The 16,203-nt window shown below is 43.8% G+C and overlaps 1 protein-coding gene across 1 annotated transcript in view; it reads right to left on the reverse strand.

The window, feature by feature from the left end:
- The window catches only part of ctnna2 (catenin (cadherin-associated protein), alpha 2), a 373,379-nt gene that overhangs the window by 22,304 nt on the left and 334,872 nt on the right, over nucleotides 1-16,203 (reverse strand). Inside the window, exons 13-14 of the mRNA XM_068321606.1 lie at nucleotides 13,447-13,598; nucleotides 1,163-1,276 (exon numbers count right to left, since the gene is read on the reverse strand). Coding sequence (XP_068177707.1) covers nucleotides 1,163-1,276; nucleotides 13,447-13,598 — 266 coding nt within the window. The remainder of the gene's footprint in view (nucleotides 1-1,162; nucleotides 1,277-13,446; nucleotides 13,599-16,203) is intronic.

Below are 16,203 nucleotides of genomic sequence, written 5' to 3' on the forward strand. Positions count from 1 at the left end.
AGATAGATAGATAGATAGATAGATAGATAGATAGATAGATAAGATAGATAGATAGGACAGACAGACAAGATACTTCAATAATCCATAGGGAAATGCAGGGATGCAACATTTGAAAATACTTTAGGCATTATTGAGAACACCTATTCGTTTGCCAGTTTTTGAAATGCTTAGATTATATTTAATGTCAGGGAAAGCACATTTAAACCACAACCATGAAGGCTGTGTTGGAGCTGGCCTGTTTGAACAGTAGCTCACAGAAGATAAAGAGATTGATAAGGCTTTGTAACAGATTTTACTTGAGCATACTTTGAATTTTTGACTCTGCTCTACTCGGCTGGTATAATTTAGCATGACTCATTATTGTAGTATTTCAATTTGTGTAAATGCTTTTTTCTTTTTGTTGTTTTCACTAATATCAAAGCATCACACTCATGCCTATAGCTGTTTTGTGCACACAATTATCAACAATAGCTGCTGTTGTTTTTACAAAATTGCCCCTATTTTGTGTTCTACCCCCTTGTAGACTCTGTAGAAACTCAGAGTCAATGTAATTCGGTCGTATGCCACAGGAGAATGCACTGGGCCAACTCAAACCCCAACCATACAGAATCCATTCAGTGTGCGACACAGTACAGCCACTGTGATGCTGGAGGGGATAAAGTACTTATACCCTCTTAATGTTGTTTAAGCTGGGCCCAAGTGCACAATTGCTAATGTGCAACAAAGCCCAAACCCTGGTGATTGTGACTGAAGCCTTGGCACAGTACTGTTTTGCATTTTGTGTTTTTTCAGGCATCTGAAGGGAATGTGGTAACTACATGTTTGTTTGCAATTGCAATTTTACACCTGGCATCCCAGAATGATGTTTATTTAAAATAATACCACTTGTTAAGACAATTTTGATGGACTTTTATGCCATGTAAGTGGAACATCTTTGGTGAATCCCTTAGCATATGGTCAGGCAACAGGGGTGGGGTGTTAGGATGGAATGCAATCCCACTTTCACTTCAGACAAACACTAACACAATTAACACTTATTGATTCATTGAGGCTTGTTGGCCAGCTTTCATCTAAATTGATTTGATTTGCTTTTTACATTTTAACTTTAATGTCATGTTTCATAACAGTTATATTTGAGACGATTTCAGGGTCATTTACTCACCCGGGCACTCTGTCCAGCAATTAGCTGGTCATCTTCAGTCTGAACACTAGTCCTGCTGCGAGTGTCATAGTCCTCCTGTTCAAAGTCAGAGTCATCTTCCAGCTCCTCTGGTGTCTGTAGGAAACATAAGGACAAAAATCTTAGGTTGACAGCTGAAAAAGGCAATTTTCTTAGACTCCATGCACTCTTTTTTGTTCAGTGCCTCCTCTGGTGTTTCATCTTCAACCGCATTTAGCACATCAGAGATATCACTCCGAAATAGTAAAAGCTCACAACTATATTCTCCGAACATGCGTTTGATCTTCATACATGTTTTTCAGCTTTTAAGCTTTTATGAAATCCTCAATTAACACAACAGTGTGAATTTACAATTTACAGTTTTTTCAGTCGCGAGCAAGTACTTACCCATCCTTCATTTACTTTTCCTAAACTCTTAACACAGATTCACACCTAGAAAGCCCAATTGACCAAGTGGTTACTGTAATTTTCTTCTCAAAAACACATTTTGTTAAAAAAACACTAACTTTTCATTTCAAAATATAATACATCTTTTTCTGTACACACACTTTACAGTTCGCATGCTCTCCCCGTGTCTGCGTGGGTTCTCTCCGGGTTCTCCGGCTTCCTCCCACCTCCAAAAGCATGCGCTTCAGGTTGATTGGCCGGTCCCAAATTGCCCGTAGGAATGAGTGTGTGTGCATGGTTGTATGTCTTTGTGTGTGGCTCCGCAGTACACTGGCATCGTGCCCGGAGTGTCCCCCGCCTCAGGCTCCCCATGACCCGCTACGGCGGATATAGCGATGGTAATCTGAAGATGACTGACATTTTACCAAAACACTGGATATTCGACTCAAAATGAAATTACTATGTCGAAGAATAATGCTTGTTTTCACTTCATAAGGTACATGCAGTCAATCAAAGTACACCAGGTTTCAAAATACTGGGTATTGTTGACATTTGAAAAATTACATAGACTTTTATGTTTCAGTTTTAATGGTATTTGCCTGCAAAATGTACGCAAAATTTATTGGTTGGGAACTTTATGTTCACGTCCAATGTTCACATTCAAAAGCATTCCAGCAAAGAGCAAATCAGTTTTTTTTCTTTCACAGTTTATTACAGGAGGTACAGTAAAAATACTGTTTACAATATGATAGAAAAGAAAAAGCTTACAGTGAACAAAATAGTCATGAAACCCACAAGAGCATTCTGAACAAAAAAAAACAAATAACAGCAGCAAAAAGCCCAGAAAAAAAGGCCCTGTGTGTGTGTGTGTGTGTGTGTGTGTGTGTGTGTGTGTGTGTGTGTGTGTGTGTGTGTGTGTGTGTGTGTGTGTGTGTGTGTGTGTGTGTGTTCAGGGCCTGTTCACACTAATATATCCACGTATGAATTACTAACACTAGAGTGTGCCACTAATTTCCCTTTTGGAATTGAGTATATAAAATAAAAAATAAAAAAATTAAAATTAAAACAAAATATTCAATTGTTTGTTTATCAGCTGCAATATATTGTTTTTGAACTGATACCATTGCAGAAGCAGAGGTTTTTATACTGTATCTAAGGTTTGGAATATTGTTGTTGCTATTGTGGGATGTTGTGTGTTAACATTCGTAAATAAAAAATAAATAAAAAAAAACATCCATAATTTTGTTGGGAGGTATAGCTTGTCTGTTAAGAAAATGAAAGTATTGTTGTAATATGTTCACTGACTGCATGTTGTGTGAAAGCAACATGAAATGCATGAATGGTATGGCCACAAAAGACCAATACTGTGCTAATCGTGTTTAGAGTTTTGAAAATGTGACTGCTATTTGGACAAACACTTGTTAGCGACTGAAAAAACCGTAATTACCTGATTGTTTGGTTAAACTTGAACATAAGGAACAATGAGGAACAATGTCAGTTTAATCTCATGAGGGAAGAAAATATGTAAGGATGCAGTGTGGTAGAATTATTTATACTGTATATCTAAACTTCTGACTTCTACCGTAACTGACATATCTGTAATAAGTATGAATAGAAAAATGGTTAAATATTCAAATTGTGTTTATCGAAGGTACACCCAAAGATGATTTGTGCCGACGAAAAACAACTTACAAAAGTTCTTGAAATACAGTATATCCCTTCAGTTTTCTTCAAAACTGTTTATTGATTCTTGTTGCAAACAGAACAGCTGAATGAGATATTGTCATTGGTGTATTTGGTGTATGGTTACGATGGCGCTGCGGATGGACGCCTTGGCACAGAGTTCTCTCTTGTTTTACTTTATTTTTTGTTTTTTGTCGACCTTCGGGTCTGTTTCTGAGTGCTATCCCATCACCTACTCCTCAGAATAACTGCTGGCCATCAGACAGTTCTTACCGGGTCATTTTATTCCGCAGTTTGAGTCAGATCCGAGCAGTTTTGCAGAGATCTTGATCGGCGGAGCAGCAGTCCTTTGGGCTGCGGCCACACAGATGCCGGGGTAAGAGAGCTGGCTTGCTGGTGAGACTCAGTCAGCAGGGATTCAGGACCCCACTGCCATAAATACATCTGGCAAATCTCCGCTCATTGCCCAAACTGGACGAGCTGCACCTCCTCTGCGGGAAAAATATGGACTTTGCACGTTCCACTGCCCTGTGTTTCACTGACACTTGGCTCAGTGAATCGATCCCCGACGGCGCTCTGCATCTGCCTGACTTCCAACTTCACAGAGCGGACCGCGTGAAGGAGCGGTCGGGGCAAAGCAAGGGCCTGGCTGATTACACAGACACTGTGAGGACCTGTAAGTGCCAACCAAGACCTTCCGCACATACAGCAACAACAAGCCATGGTTCACAACCAAGCTGAGACAACTGCGCTTGGCTAAGGAGGAGGCCTACAGATCTGGGGACAGGGCTCTGTACTGGCAGACCAGGAACACACTGACAAAGGAGATCAGGGTAGCTAAGAGGAGTTACTCTGACAAGCTGAAGAAAAACTTTTCAGCCAACAATCCCTCGTCGGTGTGGAGAGGTTTGCAGGACATCACCCGCTACAGACGCCAGTCAACAAGAACCTGGCAACCTCAACAGATTTTACTGTAGGTTTGAAAAAGGACTGCACACCCACCACCCCCATTCCACTACCTGCAGCCCAGATCACACCACCATTCACACCTCCACTCCCCTCGACAAAGACTGTCTGCACCCCACCCCCTTCACAACTCCTGCCCGCCCCACCCCCAGCCCCCCTCAGTGTGACCGTCCAGGAGCTGAGCCAGCAGTTCCACAGACAAAATATCAGGAAGGCGCCAGGCCCTGATGGTGTCTCCCCTTCCTGCCTCAAGGTCTGTGCGGATCAGCTGGCACCAGTCTTCACACAGATCTTCAACAGATCCCCCCAGCTGTGTGAGGTACCCTCCTGCTTCAAGCGCTCCGCCATCATCCCGGTCCCCAAGAAACCCTCCACCACAGGACTAAATGACTTTGGGCCTATCACTCTGACATCCGTGGTCATGAAGTCCTTTGAACGCCTCGTACTGACTCACCTGAAGGACATCACAGGACCCTTGCTGGACCCCCTGCAGTTTGCCTATCGGTCAAGCAGGTCAGTGGATGATGCAGTCAACATGGGACTGCATTTCATCCTGGATCATCTCCACCACCCAGGGACATATACACGGATCCTGTTCATAGACTTCAGCTCGGCATTCAACACTTTCATCCCTGAGCTGCTCTCCTCCAAACTTCCCCAGCTCACTGTCCCCTCTGTCATGTGTCAGTGGATTACCAGCTTCCTGACAGACAGGACACAGCAGGTGAGGCTGGGGGTGATCACCTCAGACACTCGGACAGTCAGCACCGGCACCCCTCAGGGTTGCATCCTCTCTCCACTGCTCTTCCCCCTCTACACCAACGACCACACATCTTCGCACCCAGCCGTCAAACTCCTGAAGTTTGCAGATGACAAGACTGTGTTTGGACTCATCCAGGATGGTGATGAGTCTGCATACCAACAGGAGGTGAGACAGCTGGCGGACTGGTGTAGTCGTAACAACCTGGAGATGAACACGCTCAAGACTGTGGAGATGACAGTGGACTTTAGGAAGTTCCCCTCCCCTCTGCTCCCCCTCACCATCGCAGACAGCCCTGTGGACTCTGTGGAGAGCTTCAAGTTCCTGGGGACTACTGTTTCCCGGGACCTGAAGTGGACTCTCCACATCAGCTGGATCCTCAAGAAGGCCCAGCAGAGGATGTACTTTCTCAGGCAGCTGAGGAAGCACGGCCTGCCACAGGAGCTGTTGGACCTGTTCTACACGGCAGTCATTGAATCGGTTCTGTGTTCCTCCATCACAGCCTGGTTCGGTGCTGCCATCCAAAGGGACAGGACAAGACTGTAAAGGACAATCAGGTCTGCTGAGAAGATCACTGGAACCTCCCTGCCTTCCCTCCTAAAGTTGTACTCCTCAAAAGTTAGGAGTTCGGCAGGGAAGATGATCTCAGACCCATCACACCCTGGACACCGACTATTTAAAAGTCTACCCTCTAGGAGGCGCTACAGAGCCCTCCTCTCAAAAACCACCAGATTAAAGAACAGTTTCTTCCCCAAAGCCAAAAGACACATGAACTGCAAATGTTAAATTATTTGTCTTCCAGTACTTGTAACCTGTTTACACATGCACTCAGCACTTGTACGTTGTGCCCCCCCCCCAACCTACTGCGTTCAGCCTCTTGTGTTTTGTATTTTGTATAGTTATTTATAGTTTTTATAGTATTTAGCATAGTTATATTTAATGTATGAATGTACAGTTTGAGACACCACCACCAAAGATGTTTTTTCATAAACAGCACACTGTTATGGCCTCCAATCACCAATTGAAATCAATGATTGATTAATTAATTTAAATTACTTTGGACTTGCAATACTTTTTCTGAAACAACATCTCCTGCCAGTGCAATCAATCACATTATTTTTAGTTTAGTCCTGATTTTGCTCTGAACTCCCAGTAAAAGTTGAATTGGAGTGAAAAGAAGGCTGAAAGTTTTTGTTCATAAGGAAGTTTGCTGACAAAGTTAGAGTGTGAACACCTGTTATATTATACTTGCTGCTTTCCATCCACTGTTTCGTTCCATCCAGTTTGTGCAACACCAAAGTGCTCTGTGTGTGTGTGTGTGTGTGTGTGTGTGTGTGTGTGTGTGTGTGTGTGTGTGTGAGTGTAGGCGTGTCTGTTTATGTTTGTGTGTATGGTGGTACTACATAAAGGCTTGAACACAGCTTTGGTGAACTTCCATTAAAACTTTGCACTTTTCTCTAGACCTGCCTCAATGTTTAAACTGTTTAAAAATTGGTTTCTTAATCTATCCACAGCTAATGAGATCTGTGTTATAAAAAGTATAAAGGAACCATTAAAAAGCTTAAATATAAGATAAATGGCACAGGGATACAAACAGCTATTACACGTAGCACCAGCATTTTGTATTTATATGATAGAGATAAATAAAAGAAAAAGTTATACTCTTCCAAGTTATTTCGTCTGAAATTATAGTAAAATTTGGACTGGATTATAAAGCCTGCTGGGACCAGGCAGTTCAAAGCTGTCTGTTGTACATTATTCACAAACATCAAATTATTTTAATGTAGCCGCAAGAGGGCACAGTGTCTTATTGTGCCAGTTCAAAGCCTGGATAAATACAGAGGGTTGTGTGACGAAGATCATCCGACGTAAAACTTTTGCCAAATCAAACATGTAAATCAAATCTATGACTTCCATACCAAATCAGTGGAGGTTGACAACTAACAGCATCGGTCCTGGTCACCTACAGGGTGCTGGTGGAAATTGAACTACTGTTCGTCGAAGAAGGAGAGTAGGAAAGTGTTTGTAGGAAGAGAGAGAAGAGGAACGCCACGACTACAGTATAGGACTGAGAGTAGGAACGTTGAATGTTGGAACTATGACAGTAAAAAGTAGAGAATTGGTTGACATGATGCAGAAGTGGAAGGTAGACATACTGTGTGTCCAGGAGATCAGGTGGAAAGGTAGCAAGCTTAGAAGTTTAGGTGCAGGGTTCAAGTTGTTCTATCATGGTGTATATAGGAAGAGAAATTGAGTAGGAGTTATCTTGAAGGAGGAGTTTGTTCGGATTGTCTCGGAGGTAAAAAGAGTGTCCGATAGAGTGATGAGTCTGAAGCAAGAAATCGAAGGTGTGATGTTCAATGTTGTTAGTGTGTATGCTCCACAAGTAGGATGTGAGCTGGAGGAGGAGAAATTCTGGTTGGATTTTGATGAAGTGATGCAGAGCACAGCTAGAAGTGGTGACCTATAAGAGTGGAAGTAGGAGCACAAAAGTAGACTACATCTTTTTTAGACGTGTAATCTGAATAAGATCAGAGGCTCTGGGTGGCCAGGAGGTGCTTCCAGATGACTGGACAACTACAGCTAATGTGATCAGGGAGACATGTAGGGGAGTACTTGGTGTGTCATCTGGAAGGAAAGTAGATAAGAAGACTTGGTGGTGGAATGAGGAGGTACAGGAGTGTATACAGAGAAAGAGGTCAGCTAAGAAGTATGACACTGAGAGGACTGAGGAGAGTAGACAAGAGTACAGGGAGATGCAGCGTGAAAGTAGAGGTAGCAAAGGCCAAACAAGTTGCTTATGATGACTTGTATGCTAGGTTGGACAGAAAGGAGGAAGAGGCTGATCTATACAGGTTGGCAAGACAGAGAAACAGAGATAGGATGGGCGTTTTGAAGGTTAGGGTGATTGAGGATAGGGGTGGAAGTGAATGGACAGGTGCCAGCAGTGTGATGAGAAGATGGAAAGAGTACTTTCAAGAGTTGATGAATGAGGAAAATATGAGAGAACAAAGACTAGAAGAAGTGGCTGTTGTGGACAAGGAAGTAGCACAGATTAGTCAGGATGAAGTGAGGAGGGCATTGAAGAAGATGAAAAGTGGAAAGGCACTTGGTCCTGATTATATACCTGTGGAGGTATGGAAGTGTCTAGGAGAGGTAGCATTAGAGTTTCTGACTGAGTTGTTCGAAAAGATCTTAGATAGTGAGAACATTCCTGAGGAAAGGAGGAACATCTTCTCACTATCTAAAAATGGTGTCCATTTTTAAGAACAAGGGAGATGCCCTGTGGACCCACCACCCGCAGGGCAGACTGATGGGGTCGGGTGCGCTACCATATGGATGGCAGTGACGACAGGGGGTCACGACGGAACTGACCCGGGCGGCAGAAGTTGGCTTTGGGGACGTGGAATGTCACCTCACTGGCGGGGAAGGAGCCGGAGCTTTTGTTGGAGGTGGAGCGTTACCAGTTGGATCTGGTGGGGCTTACCTCCACGAATACCCTCGGTTCTGGATCCAAACTCCTGGATAGGGGTTGAACCTTGTTTTACTCCGGAGTTACGTAAGGCGTGAGGCGCACGGCAGGTGTGGGGATACTCACAAGCCCCCGGCTGAGCGCCGCTGTGTTGGAGTTTACCCGGGTGGATGAGAGGGTGGCTTCCCTATGCCTTAAGGCTGTGGGGGGGAAACTGACTGTTATTTGTGCATATGCACCAAATATCAGCTCAGAGTATTTGGTCTTCTTGGGGTCCCTGCAAGGGACTCCATTGTTCTCCTGGGGGACTTCAATGCACACGTCAGCAATGATGGAGACACTTGGAGGATCGTGATTGGGAGGAATGGCCTCCCTGATCTAAACCCGAGCGGTGTTATGTTGTTATGTTGTTCATAACTAACACCATGTTCGAACACAAGGATGCTCACAAGTGTACCTGGTACCAGAGCACCCTGGGTTGGAGGTGATTGATCTTGTGATCGTATCATCTGACCTTCGACCGTGTGTTTTGGACACTTGAGTGAAGAGAGGGGCAGAGCTGTCAACTGATCACCACCTGGTGGTGAGTTGGGTCAGTTGGCGGAGGAAACCTTTGAATAGACCTGGTAAGCCCAAACGAGTAGTGCGGGTGAACTGGGAACGTCTGGAGGAGGACTCAGTCTGTGAGGCCTGCAATTCACACCTCCGAAGGAGCTTCTCGTGCATCCCTGTGGAGGCTGGGGGCATTGAACCTGAATGGTCGATGTTCAAAGCTTCCATTGCTGAAGCTGAAGCTGAGACCTGTGGTCTCAAGATCTTGGGTGCCTCAAGGGGCGGTAACCCTCGAACACCGTGGTGGATCCCGGTGGTAAGGGAAGCCGTCCGACTGAAGAAGGAGGCCTTCAGGGGCATGTTGTCCCTGGGGACTCCTGAAGCAGTTGCAGGGTACCGACAGGCCAAAAGGACTGCAGGCCTCGGCTGTGATGGAGGCAAAACAGAGGGTGTGGGAGGAGTTCGGAGAGGCCATGGAGAAGGACTATCGGACGGCACCAAAGTTGTTCTGGAGGACTGTCCGACACCTCAGGAGGGGGAAACGGGGGACCATCCAAGCTGTATACAGCAAAGATGGGACACTGTTGACTTCGACTGAGGAGGTTGTCGGTCGGTGGAAGGAACACTTTGAGGAACTCCTGAATCCAACTACCTCAACTGACCCGTCCTCTGTTGCAGAGGCAGAGCTGGAGGATGATGGGGGATCAGAGTCAATCTCTCGGGGCGAAGTCACCGAGGTAGTTAAACAACTTCACGGTGGCAAAGCCCCGGGTGTTGATGAGATTCGCCTGGAAATGCTGAAGGCTCTGGGTGTTGAGGGGCTGTCATGGATGACACGCCTCTTTAACATTGCGTGGAAGTCTGGGACAGTACCGAAAGAGTGGCAGACTTGGGTGGTGGTTCCTCTTTTTAAAAAGGGGGACCAGAGGGTGTGTGCCAACTACAGGGGCATCACACTCCTCAGCCACCCTGGGAAAGTTTACTCCAAGGTACTGGAAAGGAGGGTCCAGCCGATTGTCGAGCCTCAGATTGAGGAGGAACAATATGGGTTCCATCCTGGTCGTGGAACAATGGACCAGCTTTTTACTCTCACAGGGATCCTAGCGTGGAAAGGATTCAGTTGAGGTGGTTTGGGCATCTGGTGCGGATGCCTCCGGGACGCCTCCCGAGGGAGGTGTTTCTGGCACGTCCAGCTTGGAGGAGACCTCGGGGCAGACCCAGGACCAGGTGGAGGGATTATATCTCAACACTGCCCTGAGAACGCCTTCGGATCCCCCAGTCAGAGCTGGTGGATGTGGCCGGGGAAAGGGAAGTTTGGGGCTCCCTGTTGAAGCTGCTGCCCCCGCGACCCGACTATGGATAAGCGGTGGAAGATGGATAAATGGAGATGTGCAGAGTTGTGGCAACTACACAGGAATAAAGCTGAGAAACCATACGATGAAGTCACGGGAAAGAGTCGTTGAAAGCTAGACTACCACCTGTCTCTTTCTTTTCATTAACTTTTGGTTGTCTTTTAATCTGGGAATCACTTATTGTCATTTGGGTTTTCTCCAACTTTTGCCTCTTTTTCGGAGACATGGTGATAATGTGAGACTAACTTTTCACTCTCTCACTGCAGAATGTAAAAAGAGCAGAGGTCGTGTTGCCCTTTGATCGATTTTATACATGCATTCATGCATTCATTCAGAGGAAGAAGTTTCCATTCATTCATTCATTCTCACAACAGCCACATCTGCTGTCGAGGGGAGCTGGAGCCTATCCCAGCTGACTGAGGGCGTGAGGCTGCGGAAACTCTAGGTGTGACGCCAGTGCACCACGGAGCAACACAGAGACACAGACAAACATGCACACACTCACTCACACTTAAGAGTCAATTTGGAGCAGCCAATTAACCTGAAGCGCATGTTTGGAACCCTGATAGAATCTACGCAGACGCAGGGAGAAAATACCAACTCCTCACACGGTTGCTGTGTGGCGACAGCGCTACCTATTGCCCAACCCTTGGTCGATTTTAATCAGATTGAATCACGCAGATGAGTCTCGTGACGAGAAACTTGCTCGAGATCAAACCACAATGGCGATTTCTGGCTTCAAAATTTAAGTGGAGAAATGGATAAATTGTCAATATTTTTGTTGAATGGAAGTGCATTTAAAAATTGCGTCCCAGAGACACACCCTGTTTAACGATTGTGCATCCCTGTCAAAAAAATATGCGTCAAGGAAGAAAGGACGCACTCAAACGAGAGCACTGCATGAAGGTACTTGGTCTGAGAGAAGAGGATGCAGAAGACAGAGTTAGATGGAAGCAACTGATTCGCTGTGATAAAACCTGAAAAGGAAAATTTGAAAGGAGAAGAAGAAAAAGAAGACCAACATCAAATTATTTTCCATAATAAGATTTTATTTTTTTGTTAGGAAACCTTCCAGCCTGTAAAAAGTTGAATATATGAATTATGTGATAGAGAGTGAAGGGCCAGCTCGGATAAAAGATGGTGATAAAATTTGCACATGGAATGCACTAGACCTTCTAATGTCATGTTAAAATCAAAATCAGAATCTTTACTTGTCATGCTGACACACATTTTTATATGAGACAGTACGAAACACCCCTCTGAAGGTCCCAGTTACCCCATCATCCGATAAATATAAGATAAAAAATATGTATATGTAAAAGTATGTTAAATATATACAGTATCCGAACAGCAATTCTTATGTCCAATGTAAGTGACAGGTTCAAGCGTGTGAGTATTGAGTCAATTGCAATGGCACAATATTACACTAAATCCATGTGCGTTTGTTGTGACATTCGGGACGTCGTAGCGTCATGAGTGTGACTACAGAGTACCACTGGAGTTCAGCTATCTAACACCCTCTGGAAGGAAGCTGTTTTTCAGCCTGGTGGTCCTGCTCCGGCTGCTCCGTCGACTCCTGCCTGAAGGGAGGGGTTGGAACAGACTGTGTGCTGGGTGGGTGGAGTCTGCCAGGATTTGGGTGGCCCTCATTCTACACCTTTTTATGTAGATATCTCTGGTGGTAGGTAGGCCACTACTTAAAGTCCTCTGTGCTGCCATCACAACCCTCTGCAAAACTTTCCTGTTTGCTGCCGAGCAGCTGCCACGCCACACGGTGATGTTAGTGGTGAGGATGCTCTCCACCGCGCCTCTGTAGAAGGCCTTCAGGATGGGGCTCCCCACTCCAGCATGCCACAGCTTTGTGAGGAAGTAAGGCTGCTGGTGGGCTTTCCTGAGCAGGTAGGAGGTGTTACAGCTCCAGGTGAGGTCTCTGGTGAGATGAACCCCCAAGTGCCTGTAGCTGGAAACCACTTCCACAGCTGCTCCTCCGATATACAGAGGGGGAGGGGAGTGTCTTTTCTTCCTGATGTCCACCACCATCTTTTTGGTCTTCTCCACGTTGATGCAGAGGTTGTTGTGCCTGCACCAGTGCACCAGGTGCTCCACTTTCTCTCTGTATTTGGACTCATTGTTGTTCTGGATGCATCTCACCACTACTGTGCCGTCCGCAAACTCTACTATGTGACAGCTCAGGTGTTTCGCTGAGCAGTCATATGTCAGTAGGGTGAACGGGGGGGGTGAGCACTCAGCACGTTGGGGAGCCGGTGCTCAGGGTGATTGGAGAGGAGACGGTGTTGTGTATCCTGACAGTCTGTGATCTGTCTGCCAGAAAGTCCAGGACCCAGTTCCCTGTGGTTGCAGACGGTCCCAACTTTGACAGCTTCTGCACCAGGGTCTGTGGGATGATGGTGTTAAACGCCGAGGTGAAGTGCAGGCAGAGCAGGCGTATGAGTCCCTGCTCTCCAGACGGGTGAGAGATGTGTGGACCACAGAGGAGATGAGTCATTGTTGGAGCGGTTTCCTCTACAGGCATATTGGTGAGGGTCCACCGTTATGTCTATGGAGTCCTTGATGTGTGCAATGACCATGTTATGCAGCACTTTTATCATGACATGCTATAAAATGTTCCATCTGCTTTGTAAGATGATTCAGATGGATGAACAGATGTGGTATCTGGAATGAAATTTCATTTGAATTCTACATTTCAGATTGGCGTTTCTAACCTGAGATACTTTGAGTCCAATACTATGTATGATGGCAAGCAGGATACTTAAACAAAGCTGTCTTCAAATGAAAAGCTAAAATCAGGAGAGGGAGGTTTAAAAAGGGGTGAAAGTTCAGATTTTTTTAACATGAATTATGTCTGTAAAATACATAGTTTTTTATTAATTTGAGGTTGAAAGGTCATAACATGTGGATTGGCATGTTATACATTTATTAGCTTGATATAGACCCACTGACTGGGTTTTCAGTGACCCTAGGAAATAAGCAGGGTTATCTAAATATCTCTTTGGTTTTATTTTCAAGAAGTGCTGAGCATATACACATTTCAGGGTTATCCTTTTTGCTGTTGCACAAGTAGTAATGGACATACCCTTATCATCAGGACAGCTTTCCTGATGTCACGGACACCATCGTAGACCAAACGGGATGCATCAATGAATTCATTCTCCTCAAAAGCCTGGGGGGGATTTGTACTCAATGCTTCAATAGCTACCTCCACTTGTTCAGCAAAACGAGGCATGACTGCAAGGGGGAATACAGGAGGGTACGAGAAGAAAAACAAAACAAGGATAAGAATCTCAGGTGCAGCACATTTGAGTGTTAATTTTTAGAAAGCATGCAGACTTATCTGTCAGATAAAGGCAAATGACATGTTGACAGAAGAGTTATTATTAGTGTGTATTTTGTTTAGTTGAAGATATGATTAAAACATTTTTATTTCAAAGTTTATAGCAGCAGGATATCCTTTTTTTGTCATTCTTAGCTCACATGCACATCAATTAACTGGTTCACCATGGCTTACCCAACAGGAAGATTGGCCTGTCTGTCACAGATGTTTTTGCATGTATGGAAGTGTCTAGTAAGTGAAAATGTACTTATGTGTCAGCAAATGGCTATGTGCATTTTGTATTTCCGCTAAACAGATGCTAACTTAGAAGCTCAGCCTATCAAATGACAATATGGATGAAGGGAAACAAATTCATCAGACTTTTGAGTCGAACAAAAGCCAAGTAACAAAAGAAAAGTCTCTATTGACTATACAGATGGTAGGTTTTGTTGCCAATATGCCAGGTTGGATAGAAGAGCTTTATGCTCTTTGTGTGTTCAAATATTATGAATTTGAATAGACATGATTTCAATATTCAAGGATACAGACAAAATGTTGAATATTTAGCAGACTATCTGTCTATGCAATCTCCTGTTGAGCAAAAATATTATGAAAACAGTTTAATTATGTGTGGTTTTTCATATGGACTCTGCACTGTGGCAATTATCATAAGAAAATAGCTTGCCAGAATCTATCTATCTATCTATCCATTCATCCAACAGTCCGTCTATCCGCCTGTCTGTCTGTCCATCCATTCATCCGTCACTCAATCCATCCATCTATCTATATCTATCTCAAAACTTGACAATATTTTCTGAGTAATTATACTCATATACTCATATACAGTATGGCCATTTTGTCTGTTCCAGTAGATGGAGTAAGGTCATCACTGCACTCATCCCAAAAAAGATAGGAAAAAATAACTTATTTATATCACATAAAAATATGATTAGTATATATACTGATGAATACTGACGTCCAAATCAAGTACTATCTGTCAAGCAATAAGAAGTAATGCTGAGCCCTAATACATAAAGAACAGATTTTTGGGAGATTAGATGCTTAAACTGATTTAACATGGAGCATTTTTCAAAATACGAAAATATGTCTAATAGGGGCCGACGGCTTAAAAAAAGAGAAACAGAGGGAAATAATAATTGAGTGCGGCAGTTTAGCTGCTGAGCCTCCACCAGATAGCCAACTGTGTGATTTTATTATTATTCTCCACACTTTTCTTCTCTCTTACATCTGGAGTGAACTAAATCAATTACTTGGCTTGCACTAAAGGTGTCTCTGCAATAAAATTATTTTCCTTATATAAAACATGAACTATATTTTACCAAACATAAAAGGCACCAAAAAAGTGTCTTTTTTTCTTTCTTTTTAAATTCTGTTTAATCCACTTACTGCAGAAGCGTAAAATGGGCTTTTGGGAATTGCTGGAAAGGCATTTTAAATAGAAATATTTAAATTTTACTCCCAGCTCTTAATGAGCAAAGTTGCGGATTATAAAGACCAATTTCACTCATTCACATTGAACAATGATGAAAGGAATTAAATGTTACCATGTTCTTCTACCATGCTGGTTTATGTACAATTTAAGTGAGAAGTTTTGGAAATGCAGTTAATGCTGTGAAACCATTCATGTTAACCAAGAAGATTTGACATGCATAGATTTGATGCCTGAACCTTTGCCAGATTGACACCTTTCAGGTTTGGTATATTAAGAAACTACTTTAACAGCATCATTAGTGAAAAGTACTGGATTGTAAGACAACCAGTCAGTGTCTAATCTGAAGCAAAGCAGATTCAAATGTTACACCACAAAATGAAGCAGCATCATAGTTTAAAGCTACTTAACGAGAATTATGTGATAACACTGAAGGTTATAATTAAAACTTCAATGCTCCTGCTTTAGTCTTTTTACTGCTTGGCTCACCTTGTCTCTACCCTTGCTGAAAAATGGTTCACCTTCCTCCTCATACTGAACTGTTACTCTCAAAGTAATTTCCTCATCAAAACTCTCTTAGTCAAACTCCCACCTGTATTTACACACTGATTAAGTCTTACCCCCTCTTCTTGCAAGCTGTGAGATTGACATCCGCCTCCTACGCTTGCTAAAACCTCCTGTTCCATCACCATAACAATGCATACAAATTGAAAGAGTGAGTCATTTGCTTCAGCAACTACAGGTAGATTCTGCACTATTCTGGGTATTGAAGTGGCACTTATTCACTGTCTAATTTCTCCTTCAGAACAAATAGTGTTTACTTCCTGTCCTTATCAAGTGGTCACTGACATCTGCAATAAGGAACTTTGTGTCAAAGTTTCTTTCATGAGACATTCAAGATTTATAGCATGCTACATTACTTGTGAAAGCCACAATGTCTGGTCCCCAAATCTATCCATATCCAAGTACACAGACTTTATTTCCATTGCGTGTTCTATTCTGAACTTTTTTTGAGTGCACTTGATCTACTGATTTACAGGCATGACATGTGGGAGGTAGTGCGATCAGTG

This window comes from Antennarius striatus, chromosome 8, assembly GCF_040054535.1.
Source record: "Antennarius striatus isolate MH-2024 chromosome 8, ASM4005453v1, whole genome shotgun sequence".
NCBI lineage: Eukaryota > Metazoa > Chordata > Actinopteri > Lophiiformes > Antennariidae > Antennarius > Antennarius striatus.